The following is a 19,709-nucleotide window of genomic DNA, read 5'->3' on the forward strand; positions in this document are numbered from 1 at the left end:
TAACAGCTTCTGCATGAATACCAAAAGGCGCTTTCAGTGATCGCAGGATTTTTTGAAATATCTGCAGGATATAAATAAGGGAAATGGTTTTTTGGAAAAGTAGACATAGTCCTATATTGGATTTCCTAATTAATTTTACTTTTTGCACAACTTAACACTGTTCATTCACAACATACATAATGTATTATGTAAATAAATAAATATAACTTCGAAAAAATTTACTATACTCTTCTTAACAACAACAAAACATCTAGTCTGCACTTGAGAAGCCATTAAAAAACCATTTTCGTTCAATATTGGCGCCAACTCCCATGACTTTCTGTTTAAAAACACTAGGATAGCGACTCATTAATAACTCTATATCAGATGGCCTCATTGTATTTCCAAACTTGCTAACATAAGACCAAATATAATCCAAACCAGCGCCAAACGGGTGGACATTCAAAAATGTTGATATTATTCCTATAAGTTTAATATCACATTCTTCTAAAGAACTTGTACTAGAGATGTTCAACTCATTTATGGCATTTGAACTCGCATCTTGTTGCTCTGGCTCAGGATCCAGATCTATTATCTCTTTATCTGACGTACTCGTATTTTTTGAAACTTTAGCTTTCAATTTCGCCTGAAGTTCTTTCGTTTTCAATTCTTCTTCAGTGTGTTTCTTTTTCGTCTCGCTGAGCTGCTGCTGCATACCAATAAGTGTCTGCTGCAGAACTTTGAATTGCTTTTCTTTCTCTTCGAATTCCTTTTTGTAATCTATTTTCAATACTTCCACCTACAAATGTATATATCTCACAGATCAAGTCATATATATCGTGCAAGCGTTATAAGACTCTCTTATGCATACACAGTCAAAATTAAAATCCACTTAATCGGCAATTCCGTATGAAGTGGATAACAATCATTCAAAATTCAAACCAGGATTGAAGAATTTGATCTAACCTCATTCTTATAAGCTTCCATTTGGCATTTCAAACTCTCGTTTTCCTCTTTTAAAGCATTCAATTCATTGTTGGAATTTTCACTTCTAATCTTTTTTTTTGTGGGTTCATCTTCATCCGAAACATCCATCTCGTCATCCGCCTTCTCGTTACGTATTTCATCCAACTGGACATTTTTAATTTCCTGCGAATTCAAATTCGTTAGAAACCATCAATATTTCGAAAGAGGATGGGGAGCAATCAGGTGAGTATAGGTGAGTCAAATAGATCTGATGCTGATGACTTCTGTTACAACACACAACTTGTATTAAAACATTAAACAAAACAGGAGGAAAAATATCTCAATGTGCAAAGATCGTGTTCTCAGTAACGAGTATCAAGGCAATTGTTGGAATTTTTATTCGATTATTTTGTTCAAAATTTGGAAATGATATACACATATTCTCCTTAAAACTACCAGATTGGATAAACTTAGCAACTTTACACAAAAAAAAGAAGAATATTCATGTAAGTTCTCCACCAGTTCTCTTTTCAGCCGATTTGAGCAGCTTACACCATTCGGTTTTTACTGCCAGGTTTTCACCCGAATACAAGACATATTCACTCGATATTTGCTCATAAACGTTTGATTTTGAGGACATAAAGACAAGGTACGGATTAGAACTGAAAAACAGTTTTCCAACGGATTTATTTAGGTGAAAAACCTGACGGTAAAAACCGTACAGTGTGAGTGGAACCTTATTTTGTACGATATCTATATCCCGTTCGCTCCGCTCTATGAACAAAGACATGTAAATGATGAAAAATTATAAATAAATAAATGAATAATAAAGGCTGTTCGCCTGCATTTTTATTTCACTTCTCAGTTGATACCATGCGTACAATTAAATTCGCCGATCCACTGACCTGGAAAAAGTGGATGATGTACAAAATTACGACAAAACCTTAGAAGCCCTTATTTTGAAGATAAGTGAAAATTGTGGCAGTACTCACATCAGAGATCTTTCGCTGAATATTAAAATAATATATTATATTATATTATCATTATAATATAAAAGATATATTATAATAATTATACCGAGCGGTCAAAAAATTTGTTGTTCAAAACGCTATATGGAATTTTGAATCTGGATATTCTGTTCTTAAATGTAGTACTTAGCTCCTGCTATACAATTTTTTGGTCGTATTCCCGATATGTTTCTGATTTTTGCGAGAAACTAGTGTTTTTTTGCTCATTTATATAGGGTATTTCGTTAGTCCATATCATTGATAGATTGACATTTTTTTACAAATTGCGGCAGTACAAGCTTAGCATATAACGCTTAAAATTTCAGTCTATTTAACGCAGAATATTTTTGGACCCAAGTTTTAATTGTACAAAAATCTGTCAATATTTATTCCAGAACAGAGCAAACAATATTCATTTATGTGTTTTAGCTACAACTCCATCTCAATAGAGCCCCAAAATCAGTGCAAATATTAATGAATATTTTAATATAAGTTGTTGTTTGTGACATGACTTTCGCCACTCAAATGGTACCAAAAATGAAAGCATCAATAAAAAATATGGACAACGATAATCTTCAGTGATGGAATTGGTGAACATTCCCGAACTCTTTTTTCTTTATTTGCAAAAAGAGAGATTCACTATTTGATTTATATTTCTCTTTAGGTTCTGGGAATCCAAGTTCATCTCTTAGCCACCTTTTGAGGAAATTTACAAACGCAATAAGTAGATTGTTTTGCTGTAGGATCGTATATTTATTAACAGTTATTTGCGAGAATTGAATAATTGAATGTTGCGTTTGTGGTTTCATCTTGTGTAGGTATCTGAATCTTAAGCTTCATAAATTACTTCAAACAGGTAAATTTAAATAAGAAACATAACTTTGAAGCCTTCAATTCAATTCCCGTAAACAACTGATATTAAATATTTACTATCTAAACTCTGACTAAAGCAAAACAACCTACCTAGAGCGTTTGTAAATGTCGCCACCAGGTGGCTTGAAAATGCCAGTGTGCACAAACGAAAATATGTTTTCTATGGTTATGTTCTCTATGAACTCCAAGAAATGTGAGGTTAAGAAGTTTGGAAGTTTAAAATTCTCGTGTTTATCGCAAGTTGTGAAAAGAGAAAATTGTGATAATGGGAAAAAATAAAGCCAATAAAGTACATTTAGTGTTCGATGCCGATAAAAGAAGGGAATTCCTGACAGGTTTTCGTAAACGAAAATTGCAGAGAAAGAAAAATGCCAAAGATGAATTCGAGAAAGCTTTGAAGGAAGAGAGGAAAAGAATTAAAGCAGAATCAAAGGAATCATATAAAAAATTAGTAGCATCAAATCGCGACATTCCTGAACTCGAGAATTTGTTGGAAGAAGAGTATGAAGACGACGATGCCACTGTTAAAATAATTACTTTATCAACAGAAAATATTGCAAAACAGAATAATTGGATTGGAGAAAACCGTCCTATATACTCAACAGATCACGAAGATGAAGAAGATGATGATGATGAAACCATTGAGGAAGATGATGAAGTTCCTGGTATGGAATTAACTGAGAAGATCGTAAAGAAAGAGCATACCAAAAAAGAAAAATTTGACAGTGAAAAGACTTTGAAAAAAAAATTGAAACACCTTGCGACCAAAAGAGTACAAAAGAGCAAAGTTTTTCAAATGAAGAATAAACTTGAGAGACAGAAGCAACAGAAGAAATCTATGAAACAAAGGAAATTCAAGGAAAAAACTATGAATAAAACTAAAAGAGGTGGAAAGAAGAGATGATATCTCATTTTTATTATTATTGATTAATTTATTTTTGTGAATATTGAACGAATAAGTTAATTAATACACTTTTAAGTGTATAAGTATATCTAAAATAGCATATTATAAAATCGACATTCTTGAAATGTAGATTCTAAAATTGTACTGACCTAAACATTCTTTGAGTGCAAATGTGAATATATACCCTGCATTAAATCTATTCAAAAATAACTACCCCCCAACTAAGAACCCTTATCACAGACTTAATGTCATGTCTTACTTATTTATCCTATCTCTATAACAGTTACCATAGCAATTGCTGAAAAAAGTATGACGTAACGTAAAGCCTGCCTTAAATAATTTGGTGAAATCGGGCATTACTACACAAAATATATTCACCTTCATCAACTTATAACTCGAGTCGAATATACTTAAATTAACCTTATCCATACAGTGATGGTTTTATTTCTTCAAATAGTAAAAATTAAGAGAATCCAATTCTAGAAATGATTTTCAGCTTTGCGTTTTCTCAGTTTTGAGACCATTCAGGGACACAGTCCCATTTCCATTATGAAAGACATTTTTCAATACAGGTATAGCAATTTGATGAAAAATTTCATTTCACAATTCATCTCAAATTTGAGATGTTGTTATACCTTACATCCCTTTAGACCATTTGGTGAAAATTATACCTATAAATTTATCAGGACCTTTTTCAGACATCCTCTTGGTGATACATTTTCGTGAGATTGAGTAGAAAATTTTGTACCTATCAATTTATCAGGACCTTTTTCAGGCATCCTCTTGCTGATAACTCCGGTGACTGACTGGGAGGTCTCATAAAGACTTACCTTATCTTACCTTACAACTTATTTATCAAATTGATCAGTAAAGCCTTTAAGACCACTTTGAATGCTGATTTTTTTTTAATACAGAAATTTCATCTTGAATTACCCAGTACTCAACTATCAAAACAGATAAATACAGATCAAGCAAACTGCTGTCTAATATTTTCTAGAAGAGAATTTTTTCAAGTGTTGGTAGGTTGTTATGTTCGCTTGAAATGTACTCAAGTGGATGATATTTACTAATGAACATGCGGATGCTCTAGACCTGACTCAAAGAAAAAAAAATAGGATAAAATACAAACATTCCATTTCGATGTGAATTATTGAAATATGGTTGCATAATATAAATGAATGCTAAAATATCAATCAGAAACAATATTTCCAATTGTGACAAACATTGCAAAGAAAAATTGGTCAATATTTATCTTTTTTTTTAAAAAAAAAGAACTACGAAAAAGACATGTTTCAATGAAGAAAAATTGGGATTGATAAGTTTCAATATACATATGTACATAAAATGAATTGGTTATGGAGTTTGTGATGTTATATTCAATTAATTGCAAAGAAGAATTCTGCCAACTGCCCACAGTGTAATAAAATTCTTTGAATACAGGGTGTTTCACATTCAGTGTCCATTAGATGTATTGGGAGAACTGAATGAGATTTTTTTTTTGAAAATTTGTGGATCATTATGATAACCAGCATCTATTCAATTTAAATATTCTCAACTTAGTGGTACATCCAGTTTTAGGTTTGACCAGAAGTGAGTCAAGCCAAACTTTGTTAGTTCAACTCTCAATAATTCAGTTGAATAGAAAAAAAATCATATTTGGATTTGCATACTTCAAGTGGACTTTACCTAGAACGCCCTGTATGTTATTATTCAAATAATTCGGTAAACCCTACAAACAGAATCAAAAAGATGTGACAAAAGGATCTTCTCAATATGCAAACCATATTTCAAAAACTAAAGTTAAAAGTCTGTATACATGTTTAAAAATCTGTTTAACGCGAATAGTCAGGTCTAAAGTTAAATACATACCATTGATTGTTTTTTCCACATCTCGATGTTCTTTCTCTGAGCTTTCGTGAAATGGTCCCAAACCTTCTTGTGACAGGCAGCCACGAACAATCTTTCAATTTGACTGACTAACAGGCACACGCAAATATAGAATTAAACCACCTTTGAATATTCATTAGGAAACATAAAAGGACATTTCTATATGATAGCATTTTTGATGCTGCAATCAATCATCACTTATTGAGTGTTCTAACTGCACTGGGGTAGAACTTGAAACAACTGTAGTTTTCCAAAGTTTCAAACACATAGATTAACTCAAATATAATGATCACAAAATGTCCAATGAAACAGACGCGATGTTTCAAGTGATTTTCTTGAGAAATATCAAAAATGAGTCAAAGGTCTTCACTCTAATAGTCAACTTTTATTTGTCCTTATGAATAAGGATGCAGGAAAGCCTTTTTTTAAGTATAGTAGGCGCACAAAAAATTGAACTTATCTATAAATGGGAATTAAAAATGTTTGATTGCAACAGTTCAATACTTCAGATATTTTTTATATTTACCAGACAAAAATTTCCAAGTAGATGAACAAGAGAATTGTATATATTCAATATTATTCCTTTTTGTTGATTCATTATCATACCTTAACTTAGGAACAAACAGAATTCAAAATACAAAATAATTGGTTCTATCTCTTTTAATATGTTTATGCTCCAAGTTTTTGACTTTATCCTCCTGTACCTCCCTGTATTTCATTATACCAAAAAATATATACGACTGTTTTGAAAAATGAATGGTGATTGAATAGTTGGTTATTAAAACATTTTTTCACACAACAGAGGAGTGGAAAATGTACTTTTTCTCAAAGTACCAATTTAATTAAAAATGGCTTTCGTTTAAATTTCCTGAATTTTTGGTATGTTGTAGATTTTGACCTTCCCGAAAATAATGTTCATGAACATAAAAAAATCGTATGTCTAGTTTGCAAGGTAAAAGGTGTCAAAGATGAAAAGTTAAGCTTGGAATTGGAATTTTCTTTATTTATCCCAGCTACAGAGCCCAAAATGGAAAATAATAACGAATAGAAGATCACTTGACATTTTGCAATCATTGAGGAATCGGACTCAGACAATATGTTGTGTCAATTCTCGAGCCAAAAGCTTCACTTATCATACTTTGAAAGTGTTATCTCGAAAACTAGACGTACGATTTTTGTGTGTCTAAAGTTACTTAATAGGTTTTCAAATGATTTTTGAACAGAGCACTATTCAATTACCATTCCATAATAATTTTCAATGAAAAAACTCTTCAATGACCATTTCACTCACAGGTTTCAATATACCAAATTAACACCAGCAGAATGTTAAGTTCCCCATCGTACTTACGCTTAGAAAATAAGCAAATACAAGCATTGATCTGAAAAGTTACTTACATTGTAGTAATATCCCTTGCATACGCCCCTTCATGATTTCTTTGGCTTTTTTCAGTTCATCCTCATACTGACATTTCTCACTGAGTAATCTTCTGACATGAGAATTTGTCGACTGTATCATTGAGTAAAAATTATTTGAATTCCTCTTATTGCAATCTCCCCTTTCTAGCCAAGTAACAACAATCTAAAATTAAAGTCCACTATCACAATTTCAAATTTTACTGCATAGTTGGGGAGCTGACGATGCTAAATCAGGATTTACTCGAGCATCGTGGAGACCTAGTGGATTTTGAAGATTAGATGGTAGAAAGAACAAAAGGTTTCATGATGTATGCACTTTCAGCGGTGAGGAAAGCGTCAGCAGGTTTTCAAATATGTTAAAAAAAAATCGTCCGGTGTACAAGATGGGCACAATTTCCACTATCGACTGAGGGGATCTCGAGAACTATAGCAGCTAGAAGAAAACGGATGACACATCCTCGAACTCTTTTTCCTGACTAATCCAAATCTCAAAACAGAACCGCCCTATCATTCCTAGATTTTGAGTTATGAACAAAAATTGATATTTTGACGATTTCGAAAAGTTCTCATAAATTTTTTGCCTCTGAAGTGACAGATCTGGAACTTGAACCTTCTGAGGCACTTTTATACGTAAAATCTACTGACGAAAGATTTTTTTTCCAATTAAAAATTAACAAATTCAGTAAAATTTTGCATTCAAAAAACCGAAAGTTCGTCTAATGATCCGAAATAAAAAATTATTTTGAGTTCGTCAGTAGATTCTACGTGAAAAAGTACCCGCAGAAGGTTCAACTTTCAGAACTGTAACTTCAATGAAAAAAAAGTTATGAGAACTTTTCGAAATCGTCAAAATCTCATTTTTTTTTGCAAATAACTCTAAAACGAAGAAACATTCTTTGTTTCTCTAAAAAAGGACTCGAAAATGTGTCATCCGTTTTCTTCTAGCTCTCAAAGTTCTCGAGATCCCCTCATTAGACAACAATGGTTAAAACCATAGCCTCCTACGATTTTTCGTATTTGAGTTATTAGCAAAAAATTATATTTTGACGATTTCGAAAAGTTCTCATAAGTTTTTTATCTTTGAAGTTACAGATCTGAAACTTGAACCTTCTGCAGGCACAATTTTACGTAGAATCTGACGCACTGACGAGCTCAAAATAATTTTTCATTTCGAGTCATTAGGCTAACTTTCGTTTCTTTAAATGCACACTTTTATTGAATTTGCTATTTTTAAATTGGAAAAAATCTTCTGTCAATAGATTCTACGTATAGAAGTGCCTAAGAAGGTTAAGTTTCAGATCTGTAACTTCAAAGACAAAAAAATTATGAGAACTTTTCGACATCGCCAAAATCTGAATTTTTGCTAAAAACTCGAAAACGAAGAATCGTAGGAAGCTACGGTTTTCACCATTCTTTGTTTCTTTGAAAAAGATCTCGGAAATGTGTCATCTGTTTTATTCTAGCTTTTATAGTTCTCGAGATCCCCTCAGTAAGCAACGAATTCTGCACACCCTGCACATTCATCGCATTTATTTCAAAAATGTTCAAACGTAGAAAAAATTACTTCAGACAAAATTTGAAGAAAATGTTATGCTCTACAACTTTAAAAATGAATGCTCAAACAATTGGAAGCCTAGGAGAGGAGAAAATTTAAAAAAATGATTTTTGTGACTTTTATGGCCAATTTGTATTGTTTAGGCTTGCTGAAACTGTCAGATTATATTTTTTCCATTATTCTTCAATCATTAGCTTCAAATTAAGAAAAAAGCCACCACGCTAAAGAATGTACACGTGACGTTTTGTTTTTGCAAGTTTGGCGCCCTTGGCGCATCATGTACAATGATCGTTTTTTTTTTACTATTCTGACAGACTGTCCTAGACAATTCTCCCTATATACAGGTCTTTTTTTTGGTAGTGGTACTCTACAGGGTCCAAAGTATCTCCCCTTATATTAATCTAACACGCTTGAGTCCCCTTTTGGGCTCCCCAACTAGTAGTAATAGCCCGAATGAAAATCATGGGCTAACTCAACACATACCACAGAGACCAAGTACTTACCTGAACAGCTTTTGTGAACGTTTCATCCTGTTTGATCTTCTCCGCAACTGAGGCCGCCTCATGATCCGTGTAATGTACAACAGGAGGGGGAGAAGGTGGTCTCAATCTTTCTTCTTCCATACGTTCTCGATGTCTTTGCTCCCTTTGCAGTTGTCTCTGTTTACATTCCCACTCATATTGGTCGTCTCTAGCCTGAAAAAATTATGCGATTCTGTAATACAGTGAAAAGACTATAATCCCTCTGACAAATGAAATGTGAATATTGAAATCCAGGATATTACCACACCGTACCAGATTTACGTTTGTCCATTGTCAAGTGTCACTTGTCAATTCTTGCTTATTGGATTGGAAAGAAGGGTCCTGTACATGGTTGTTTGAATAATAAATAGAGCTCTAATTATTTTTTATTATTCGCTTATTGCATGCATATTTTCCCGATTCTAATTCAACATAATCAAACAAATTGTAGATACTCACTTGAGCATAGTCAACATGCAGTCTACCTGTATTTGCTGGATCAGAATTGGATCCAATTCTAATTCTAAATCCTGACAAATAAATAGCTGCATCAATACAGGCCTCGTACATAAACCTGATGTGGCAGAAATTTTTCTTACTGAGCCTTAAAGTAGTAATTTCTCCACATCTATCAAAAACTTCCATTATAATTTCCTCTGTGATATTTTCAGGCAATCCCCCAACAAATACCTAAAAAATTTGGAAATGGAACAATGGAGCTGTGAATTATTTGAATTTACTGGAAAAAAATTCTGTCTTACACCGAAAATCTTATATATTAATTCTTATATGGTAGCTGGATCATCTATCTATTATTTATAATTTTCTTTCTTTAACTCAGTCTTCAATAAGGGTTTTTCAATCAATTATTTTCAATTTCACAATCAGGCCAATTGGGAACTACTTAACCAGTTAGGTACCTGCCTTTCCTTCTAGATGACTTGTAAGGAAATTACTTGCACAAAGTCTGTATTGCATGTTTCTGGTTGGATTTTGAAACAATCATGCTCTCTGAGAATTGGGTAAGGATATGAAAAATATTACAAAATCTCACCTGTTGATTATTGTTCGGTGCTTTGAGTTTAGTTTGAGATATTCACATACTGCTCTCTTATTTATTTATTTACAGGTGAAAATAAATAAAACTTTGAGCTGAGCGCTGCATTCAATTACGTCGATTTCAATAGTTGAAACAGCACACATAAACACTTAGGCTATCCCTCTAAGGTCCAGTGAATACCTCAGGAGAGAAGAAATCTAACATAACTTACTGTTTTACATCCAGGTGGTCTCTCTCTTGTAGAAGGAAGAGGCGCATTAGGATTTGGTGGAAACAGAGTGCATGATTTGCAATGTATTATCTCTTTGACAGGATTCAATACTACACCATTATCTGGCTGTACCACCGTAGAATCTGAACTCATTATTGATGGCATCATACTGTAGTTACCCATTGATATGAGACTAGGATCCATTATCATATTCATCATTGGATAATTTAGCCCTATGAATGAAAAATTTTATGAAGAAACTAAATACGTATATTTTATCCAAATTTTTATTGCTGCTAAAACTCTTCATACATGAAAAAAACACCTTACATTTTTAAAAGATTCTCTCATTTGAGCATTTGTGGTATTTTTTTGAATTACAAATTAGACTAAATGCTCTCCTTTCATGTTCATTATGTTGAATATTTCAGCATTATCCATGCAAAAAAAATAATCTAAATTTTCAATTTCATTTGACTTTGACTTTATTCAGCCTGGAAGTAGTTATTCATTTAATTTTATTTCGATTGTTTTTCATGGTTAATATATTCTCTTGCAATATTTTCTTAAAATAAATAAATATTTATTCTATTCAGACACAATAATTCCATATAAAAATCTATTACTTCAACTTATCATGTTCCAAGGAACAAGTATTTCCTTTTTTATTATGAGAATTGTACGGGAATAGATTGTATAAAAATATTTGACGACCTCAAAATAAGTTATATTATAATTGAAAAGTCATAATAAGGTATACAAGAATGAACTGAAGGAAGCCAAATAGAAAACATCAAGAGAGTTATCACATTTCAAATCGAAGAGATGACCCATAAATAAAAATGTGGGCGATACAAAATGAACACCCTTGCTCTGGTAGCTGTTCACAAATTTTCAATCGGTAAAAAGTAAACACGTATTCAAATTTAGAAACTCCTCTCAGAATCTCGTAGCATAAATAATGAAGGAAATCTATGATTCTAACTCATAAATAAAATGTAGCCCTCAAGTCTAATTTGAGCATTCAAATAGGATCCAGACAAGGCTTCAAATTTTTTATTTATAAAAACAAATTGCATACCCATCATGCTACTCCAAATAGTGCTGTTAGCAAGAGGGATTACATCTTGGGAATTGGACATATTAGAATCTGAATCTTCTCTCGACTTGTCTGTATCCCTTCTATCCCTGGATCTCTTTCTGAAATCTTTTTTTTCGGGGGGACTCTGAGCTGTATCATCTTTATCTTCTAGTGAGCTCTTCGACATTATCTTTGCTCTGGTAAATTCCAGAGGACGGTCACTTATACCACCGGAAAACATTTTTTAGAAAATATTCTCCTCAATAAACTCCTTCAATCAGTCATTGAGAGAAACTCGTCGCTTTTATGATATTTGTAGCCTACATTGAGGCTACTATTTACATGACATTAACTTGAAGGAAATTCAAAATTCGCATTTCGTATCGATTTCCTTTAAATCCAAGAATTTTCCTTATTTGACATTTATTTATATTTAGATTGCAGAACACAGATTTTGAAAATCTGTGCCACCCATGGCGATTCAAGTTCATCTTCAGGCCATCTGGTGGCGAAAATTTGAAACTCCAGAAGTAGGTTGAAAAAGTTGTTTGGCTTGGCTTTCAGATCGTCCATTTATTAAACAAACAGTGAACAGTTGGTTTGGAGAATTGTGTGATTTATATTGTTTTGGTTTATATATTTGTATATTAAGATGGATGATAAATTAGTCAAAATGTCGAAATCAAAAGTGTTTTGTTGCGTTTATGGATGCAATAGTTGTGCCAAAAGGGACCTGGTATCCTTTCATTTTTTTCCCAAACATAATAGTTTTAAAATACGAATAACAAACAAAAATGGCATCGTTGAAAAAGTGGACGTGAGAAAGATTTGGGAGAAGAATTTGAGGTGCGGAAAGAAAATAACAAATTCTATGAGAGTTTGTTCAAAACATTTTGAAGAATCAGATTTTTATCCACGTGGTGAGTTACTAGAATATCTTCCAAGTTACGTGTTTTCTAATATGTTTCTATAATTAGCAAAGAATTCCAAACGCCAAAGATTGAAGAAGAATGCTGTCCCAACAAAAAACCTTCCTGTGGGTTCTCATGATACCACTAAGAAGAAAGAAAGACGAAATATTTCCAAATATGAATCTGCACAGCCAATAGACCTAATAATACATGGACAGGCCTTCACGTGCTTTTCCCGTTCACCGCATCGAGGAATACCCACGAGAGAGAGGGGGGTGGTAGAAAAGAGAGATAACAGCAATCCCTGGTAGTAAACGTCAAGCTGGTAGCTGGTAGAGAATAATTCAACGTTGCCGCTTCAACCAAGTTATCGAGTAAACTCGGGAATTCTACCAGTCCGCTGATACTCCATGTTGCATTTTTGGATGGTTGTCGGTAGATTTATAGACTTTCTATTAATTTGAAGCAATTTTTGTACTGAAATCAGAGACAACAACAGAGGTTGTCTCTGACTGAAATCAACTTCGAAAATGTTATCAAATCAACTATATTTTTCTCGTACTTGAAACTTTCAAGTGCTGATAAAATAATATATTCCGTATAAAAAAAATACTACCTGAAAATTTGTTTTTTTATTTATGTAAAAAACTTGGAGAGTTGTGTAAGCCAGCATTATTATCTCATTCGCCGGGGTCTGATTTTATATACACTGAAATTACTCGTGATTTGGGAAGATAAAAGGACCCCTGCTTTGCGTTCTGGCTACACAGAGAAAAATTAACCGTTGAAGTGAATTTTTTCAAGCATTTCACCTTCCTTGAGCAAAAACATGTGTGGTATAGAGAAAGGGGCAATTATTTTAAGTATGTTTATTGATACTTTCACAAATAATATGAAATTTCCTGATGGGGAAATATTTATATGATAATTAATCAATCACAATTTTTTCTTCAATTATTTTGATAAGTTCTCCTTCAGGTGGTTTAGTTGCTCTTCTCTGGTACTCCTGGCAGTAATATTTTACTGCTCCTGTTTCTTTATTATGTGGCTTTTGTGTTAGATTTCTGTGGCACTGATCAACAGAAAATATTGAGTTTTGAGTCTGCCGATGTCACAGGGCTTACTGAATATTAACATGATTTACATCTCTGCTCTTCCTAATATTGAATCCAGATTGGAGTTAAGTATTTTCTTCGGACATGCATTGAAATAGAATGTGATGGTACATATGTAACTACTTCGTTTAGAACAACATTCTTTATAATATTCAAAAATATATCTACTATCTCGAAATTCAAGTCACCTCTACAAATTCTTGCTGTGGCCTCATGATTTATAGAAAGTAGACTAGGTATATTCCTTGTAAATCTTTGTAAATCATGTACTATGTACATACATGAAATAACAAAAAAACTCCTTTATTGGTAGATTATTTCCAAAAATAAATCACTTTCGCTTTATTGGCATGTAGCAGTCGATTCTAAAAACCTAGTTTTCTGCTAAATTGTTTGTGAGGAGAATGAAATATCGATTGAAAACACAGTAGCTGAACCTCAGACTAAGAGCTGAACAGTAAACAATAAACATATGATTTTGACATTTTCTACCATATGTCCATCTCTTTCTAACGTACTACTCGTGGCTTGCGTTCACAAACTTACTCTGAGTAAGCTCTGATTACTCGAAGCGTTCACAAACGTACTTTTAGTTCCTCAGAGTATGCTCTCTGAGCATGACCATACTCATACTCTACTCTCGGAGTAAGTTTATGAACACACCCGTGACCTCTCTCTCAGGGCCCGTCCATATTTTATTAAGTCTATGGTGCCACCTACTTCAGAGCAGATTTTTGCGAAGTCTTATTTCGAGGTGTATGACGTCATTCAACGTAGTGACATTTATGTCCAAGTTTAAAGAATTTAAATATAAAAATTTAAGAGATGAATTTTCACATTTAAAAGCCGAAATGGCTAAAGATCTTATTCATAAAGTTCGACCGGCTTCTATAGAGAAGGTGATACGATAAAAAGCACAATGGTGAGATAATTAAACAGAAACTCTTTTAGATAAAAAATAAACTTTCTGGAAAGGTAGCACTTCTTACTGGTGGCGCATCCGGGATAGGATACTCTATCGCGAAAAGTTTTTTAAATCATGGTCTATCGGCCCTCACTATTGCTGATATTCATAGACTGAATGGAACAGAAGCTATAAAAGATTTAACGCTTCAATTTGGAGAAGATAAAGTAATGTTTATTGAATGTGATGTTACCAGAAGAAATCAATTAGACTGTGAGTTCCATACAATTTCTATACTTATTAGCTCATTTTGAATAGCTATTCCAATTAGGTGCGTTTCAAGAAACTCTTAAACATTTCACTCGTCTTGATATTGTAGTGAATAATGCTGGAATAATGAATGATGCGGTGTGGGAGAAGGAAATTCATACCAATATAGTAAGTGCCATAACAAATTTTTGAAAAGTTTTTCTGATATCTTTCTAGTTTTACTATCCAGTTACGTTAGTCTAAGATTCGTCCGCTTCTAACTTTTCCAGACAGACAACAGGAATACCCTGAGTGAAGCAGAGACAGCCAAAGCTGTCTCCTGTTCTGAAGCCTGAAATGATTAACTCGACTGTAGGGCACAATACATTATAAATATATGAACAGAAACTAAACTTTTGATTGCTGTATCAATTGGAATAATCTAAAAAATTAACCCAATACATTTTCATCACGCTCATTATTTTACATACTGAAATGAAATTCATCGATAGAATCTAGTACTATTTTCCTTATTTTGTATGTAATTTCTCCTTCAAGAGCTCTCTTTATACCAAAATTAACAAGATCGAGAAAAATTGGGCGGATTTGTCGTTTTATAAATTAGATTAAATCGTAAAGCAAGTTGAATGATAAACTAAACACCATAAACTGTATCCGATTTGTCTAAAAGTATAGAGAATAAAATTACGCACCCAGCAATTTAAAATTTGATTTCAGGGTGGATGTTTAATAGGAAGCCTTCTTGGCCTACAATACATGTCTAAAACAAGTAATGGAAATGGTGGAATAATAATCAATATGGCTTCTATAATTGGTCTAATGCCTTGTAATGGGTTTCCTATACATACGATGACCCAATATGGAATCGTTGGATTGAGTAGAGCTTTCGGTGGACATTACAAAAGGACCAGAGTGAAAGTGATAGGCTTCTGTCCAGGTTTAACCCAGTCGCAACTCATCGAAAAAGCTCATAGGAACACTTTGAATGGACATTTCGCAAGGGTATTCCGCAAAGAAGTTGAGGGGTGCTATTTGCAACATCCTGATTTTGTAGGAGATGGACTGGTTAAAGTTATAGACAAGGCTAGACCTGGATCCATCTGGTTCATTGAAAACAATGATCAACCTCACGAAGTTCATTTTCCGGCTCTTTCAAGCATGATTCGCGAAAAATTGTATTAGTTGATTTTGGAGGCAATAAAAAAAAATTCAATTTATACTCGTTGATTTATATATAAATTTTGCAATTTATAAATTGCAAAATATTCACCTTTTCACCTAGGGTTAGTCAGTCATTTATTAAAAAATACCGCGTGCGGGATGAGCTCAGAAATCTTGATAAGGGACATTTCAAATGAAAAGATAAAGATGTCCTCTGTGATGAAGCGAACACAAAAAAAACTTGTATAGAAGTTTGACACTTTTGACAGAAATCAGAAATGAGCATATTGGCCAATTAGGGCAAATTGTCTGGAATTTTCCACAAAAATTTAAATCCCGTGGAACATTGCTTTAAAAATCTGGATGTCTCACTGAATTTTGTGTACTTGTAATTTATCCTCTAGTGTCAAGCAGAAATCTTTTTGAAATACGTATTTTTGATTGTTGTTTCGTTTCATTTGACAATTAGATATGGCGGCTCCGTCGTCCACCGGTGTTGGTATGTCTTATTGAATAAATTTGAAGAATTCAAGTAATTCTCAGACATAACGAGCATTTTCATAGAACCTGAACACCCATGCAAATTAATATTCCGTATGCTTGTAGTCGTACCTCGGAATTTTCGTCTCTTGGAAGAGCTGGAGGCTGGTCAAAAAGGTGTATCAGATGGAACTATCAGCTGGGGTTTAGAAAATGATGATGATATGACTCTTACTCATTGGATGGGAATGATCATAGGACCCCCAAGAACACCATATGAAAACAGGATGTATTCTGTTAAAATTGAATGTGGTCAAAGATATCCTGATGATTCACCAACTGCAAAGTTTATCTCTAGAATTAATATGAATTGTATCAATAGTACTACAGGAGTGGTGAGTTGATTAAAATCTTTGATTATTGGTCTGAGAGGGAAAAAATTTTCAACTTGATTTTTTGGAAATCTGGTATCGTTCATATTCAATCTGAAAAAAAACTCAAAAAATATATTTATGTTTTGACAAAACAAGCAGTTGAAATCTGCTACTGGGACCCCTTCTAAGCAATTTGAAAATTTTTGATTATCTATACAAGAATCTACAGAAAATTGTGCAAAGTAGATAGTCTCCTCTCCAACAAGTTTAATGAAGTTAATCCCATGCATGAACATCTTGGAAAAATTTAGTTCCAAGTATGTTGTCTTGATGAAAAAAAGGTATCTGGATAAGAAAGTAAGATGGTTAGTAGGCAGTAGTAGTGCCTCAAATGTCAATTGGGTACCATGCGTTAGCCCCCATACCAATAATACTTAAATAGTCCTGTAAACATCCCTGAGTTTTAACAGCAACCCAATGAGATGTTGTCCATGACAGAGACTCGCCTTTCGGGGCAATTTTACATATCAAGTCAGAATCATGGTTTGTAACTGAAGCCTACATTATGCCATTCTGCCTCCCAATGCTGTTCTTATCTGCAATGGTTCAAATGCTAATAGAACTGATCCGCAGTAAAAGGAAGCTGTCATGCAACAGCTTGGATATAGAGATATAATACAGACCTAGTAATAGCTCTATCTTCTTCCCTAGAACATTGGTCAACATATTGATGCTCATTAGCTAAATAGTCTCATTTAGATAATAGACGATATAAAGGAGGTTAGGTAGGAATTCTGAATTGTGATCCATCCTTGCATCTCGTCATTGATTCCCCACACATTTCTTATGACACATACTACTTGCCTGTCTGATTTTAGCAAATTTCTTGAAATTTATTTCTGTTGGAATACATAGTTTCTATGTACCTATGCATAATAACCCAAACGAAGAATTTGCCATTATTAGTTAGTTCTCTTTCTATGAATCATTAAGAGAAATCAACCCAGACAGGTTATATTGGATGAAATAAGGCAACTTGTAAATTCCTCATTTAAAATGTTAAACACTGCATTTAATGATACTTATCTAGATTTTCTGCATTGTTGAAGTGGTTAAATCTACAATTTCCTCCTTATCCTTATTCAGTAATTGAAATTATTTCAGGTGGATAATAGACAAGTTCCAGTTTTGGCAAGGTGGCAGAGGGATTATACGATCAAAACAGTTTTGCAAGAATTACGTAGACTTATGACTTTGAAAGAAAATATGAAACTAACTCAACCACCAGAGGGCAGTTGTTTCTAGCCTTCAAAACAGAATAATATGTACTCCCGAGCACCTTCAGTGAACCCTTGTCCTATTAGTTTTGAGACTTGCACACTATTATAACAGATGCAATTTTCAAAAGAATGAGATGGAGATCAGCAGTTACCTTGAGGGTTCTTGAAAGGTTTCCAGCAATTGTACAGCTTGAACACACTATTGCTAAATTTTATTTAAGTTTTATAATCTTGATTCTGCCATAAGATCATATCTGTTAATAGCTGTACTTGCTAATTTGTAATTTTATGTCAAAATAAATCTTTTCTCTAGGATTATTTTGCATCTTTTCATGATGACAAATCCAGAAAAACAATCCTATTCCTAAAATGAGGACTCGGCTGCAATGGTTTTTTGTTAAGAGGGGTCTACACCGTTTCAGTGGTCAGTTCAAAAAATGAAATGAAAAAATCTTTTTTTATTCATCAAATGGAAAAAAAAATTCAGTTAGAACTAATGTTTGTTCATGGTATTCACTTTCCGAGGTGAAACGATTTTTTCAATGAATTTCCACATAAAAAAATTTCTCGAAAAGCCTCGCCATTCGCTACAATTCGAAACCTACGGATATTGAAAAAGACGTTCGTTAAGCGCTGCCATCTTTTCGACGAAAGCGGAAACTATTGTAATATTCGTAACTTCTACTGATCGTTCGAGTGGTAGTCTTTCCCAAAGATATTACACGGTACTATGTAATATGTCTTTTCCCCCTTCTAAAGGCTTATACCATATACTTATACGGATGGCGAGAAAGTCTCGTGGTATAAATTTCTCTTAATTACGATTCGTTAAAACCGGATTCACCTATAAATTGGCTACTTCTATTAAGCTTTCCAGAGATATTTGAGCTTTTAGACAAATATGTATTCCCTATTCGTGATTATTCTTAACATAACATAACATACGCTTAATTTCCAAGTTTATTGTATAAAACAATAAGGTAGAGGAAAGGCAAATAAATATCATACAGAATTAAAGAAATACCAACAATAACTACTTACCCTTCAACGTTAGAATAGAACTATTATTGAAGTCATGTTGAACATTTTTCACTGTAATCTTGATAAAATTTCGCATAGGATTCACAAAAATGCCGAATTGTATTCGAGTCTATGAAAAACCTCCTTATTTTTAATGGAACTATAAAACAATAAATAATATCCCATCAACCATGTGCCTGGAATTGACCATTTTCAAGATATTCCAGAAATAATACGATAACGCATTCAGTTCTAATTATTTAACTCAATTCGATACTGGAAGTGAACAGCAAGAATTCGCATCTGCGAAATTCATTTTTTTAGTCCCATTTGAGTCCCCTGCTTATTGAAGTTTCAACAAGATGTCGTGAATCTCGTTCTTATTCATGCCGAGAGTTTTAGAGTTGTTAAAAGAACAGTTATAGTGATTTATACAGAGTTACTGAGAACTAATACCCAAGAAAGGGACCAATCTAATCGGCAGATGGCGTCCACGTGTTTGCCATCTGTCCATGAGATTCATTCATTCATTGTTGAATCTCGTTACCGAGAATAAATCTACAAAAAAACTCAAAAACCAGACTATTGGTGCGATCAAACTTATAATTTCTTAGCGCGACTTGCGACTGTGTGCCCTCCTGTGACTAAAGATACCAAACCGTAACCTACAGATCCTTCCACACTCCGGGCATAGATAGTCACCAACCAGATCTGGCCACCGCTGTATTCTTCTC

The 19,709-nt window shown here is 33.4% G+C and overlaps 5 protein-coding genes across 6 annotated transcripts; 4 read left to right on the forward strand and 1 right to left on the reverse strand.

Annotated features, from left to right (window-relative positions):
• Positions 1-116: 116 nt before the first annotated feature.
• On the reverse strand, positions 117-11,897 carry LOC123308205 (ecto-NOX disulfide-thiol exchanger 2). Its single transcript, XM_044890783.1, has 8 exons — positions 11,461-11,897; positions 10,380-10,612; positions 9,568-9,798; positions 9,091-9,282; positions 7,012-7,195; positions 5,599-5,705; positions 946-1,128; positions 117-778 (listed from the first exon to the last, which is right to left on the reverse strand). The coding sequence occupies exons 1-8, from the start codon at positions 11,699-11,701 to the stop codon at positions 251-253; spliced, it is 1,899 nt and encodes a 632-aa protein (XP_044746718.1). The 5' UTR covers positions 11,702-11,897; the 3' UTR covers positions 117-250.
• Positions 2,886-3,957, forward strand: LOC123308223 (nucleolar protein 12). Its single transcript, XM_044890802.1, has one exon. It carries the CDS (start codon positions 3,091-3,093, stop codon positions 3,727-3,729), a length of 639 nt encoding a protein of 212 aa, XP_044746737.1. The 5' UTR covers positions 2,886-3,090; the 3' UTR covers positions 3,730-3,957.
• Positions 11,898-11,968: 71 nt separating the features above from the next.
• On the forward strand, positions 11,969-12,682 carry LOC123322685. The gene is made up of 2 exons (XM_044910671.1): positions 11,969-12,380; positions 12,438-12,682. The coding sequence occupies exons 1-2, from the start codon at positions 12,113-12,115 to the stop codon at positions 12,680-12,682; spliced, it is 513 nt and encodes a 170-aa protein (XP_044766606.1). The 5' UTR covers positions 11,969-12,112.
• Positions 12,683-14,268: 1,586 nt separating this feature from the next.
• On the forward strand, positions 14,269-15,877 carry LOC123317313 (15-hydroxyprostaglandin dehydrogenase [NAD(+)]-like). Of its 2 annotated transcripts, none has more exons than XM_044903776.1 (4): positions 14,269-14,385; positions 14,438-14,663; positions 14,722-14,828; positions 15,378-15,877. In XM_044903776.1, exons 1-4 carry the CDS (start codon positions 14,272-14,274, stop codon positions 15,840-15,842), a joined length of 912 nt encoding a protein of 303 aa, XP_044759711.1. In that variant the 5' UTR covers positions 14,269-14,271; the 3' UTR covers positions 15,843-15,877. The 2 variants fall into 2 exon arrangements, with proteins under 2 accessions (XP_044759711.1, XP_044759721.1); XM_044903786.1 differs by having other exon boundaries at positions 14,770-14,828.
• Positions 15,878-16,071: 194 nt separating this feature from the next.
• Positions 16,072-18,273, forward strand: LOC123322583 (ubiquitin-conjugating enzyme E2 variant 2). Its single transcript, XM_044910527.1, has 3 exons — positions 16,072-16,320; positions 16,428-16,696; positions 17,840-18,273. Exons 1-3 carry the CDS (start codon positions 16,293-16,295, stop codon positions 17,978-17,980), a joined length of 438 nt encoding a protein of 145 aa, XP_044766462.1. The 5' UTR covers positions 16,072-16,292; the 3' UTR covers positions 17,981-18,273.
• The last annotated feature ends 1,436 nt before the right edge of the window (positions 18,274-19,709 follow it).

This window comes from Coccinella septempunctata, chromosome 1, assembly GCF_907165205.1.
Source record: "Coccinella septempunctata chromosome 1, icCocSept1.1, whole genome shotgun sequence".
Taxonomy (NCBI): domain Eukaryota; kingdom Metazoa; phylum Arthropoda; class Insecta; order Coleoptera; family Coccinellidae; genus Coccinella; species Coccinella septempunctata.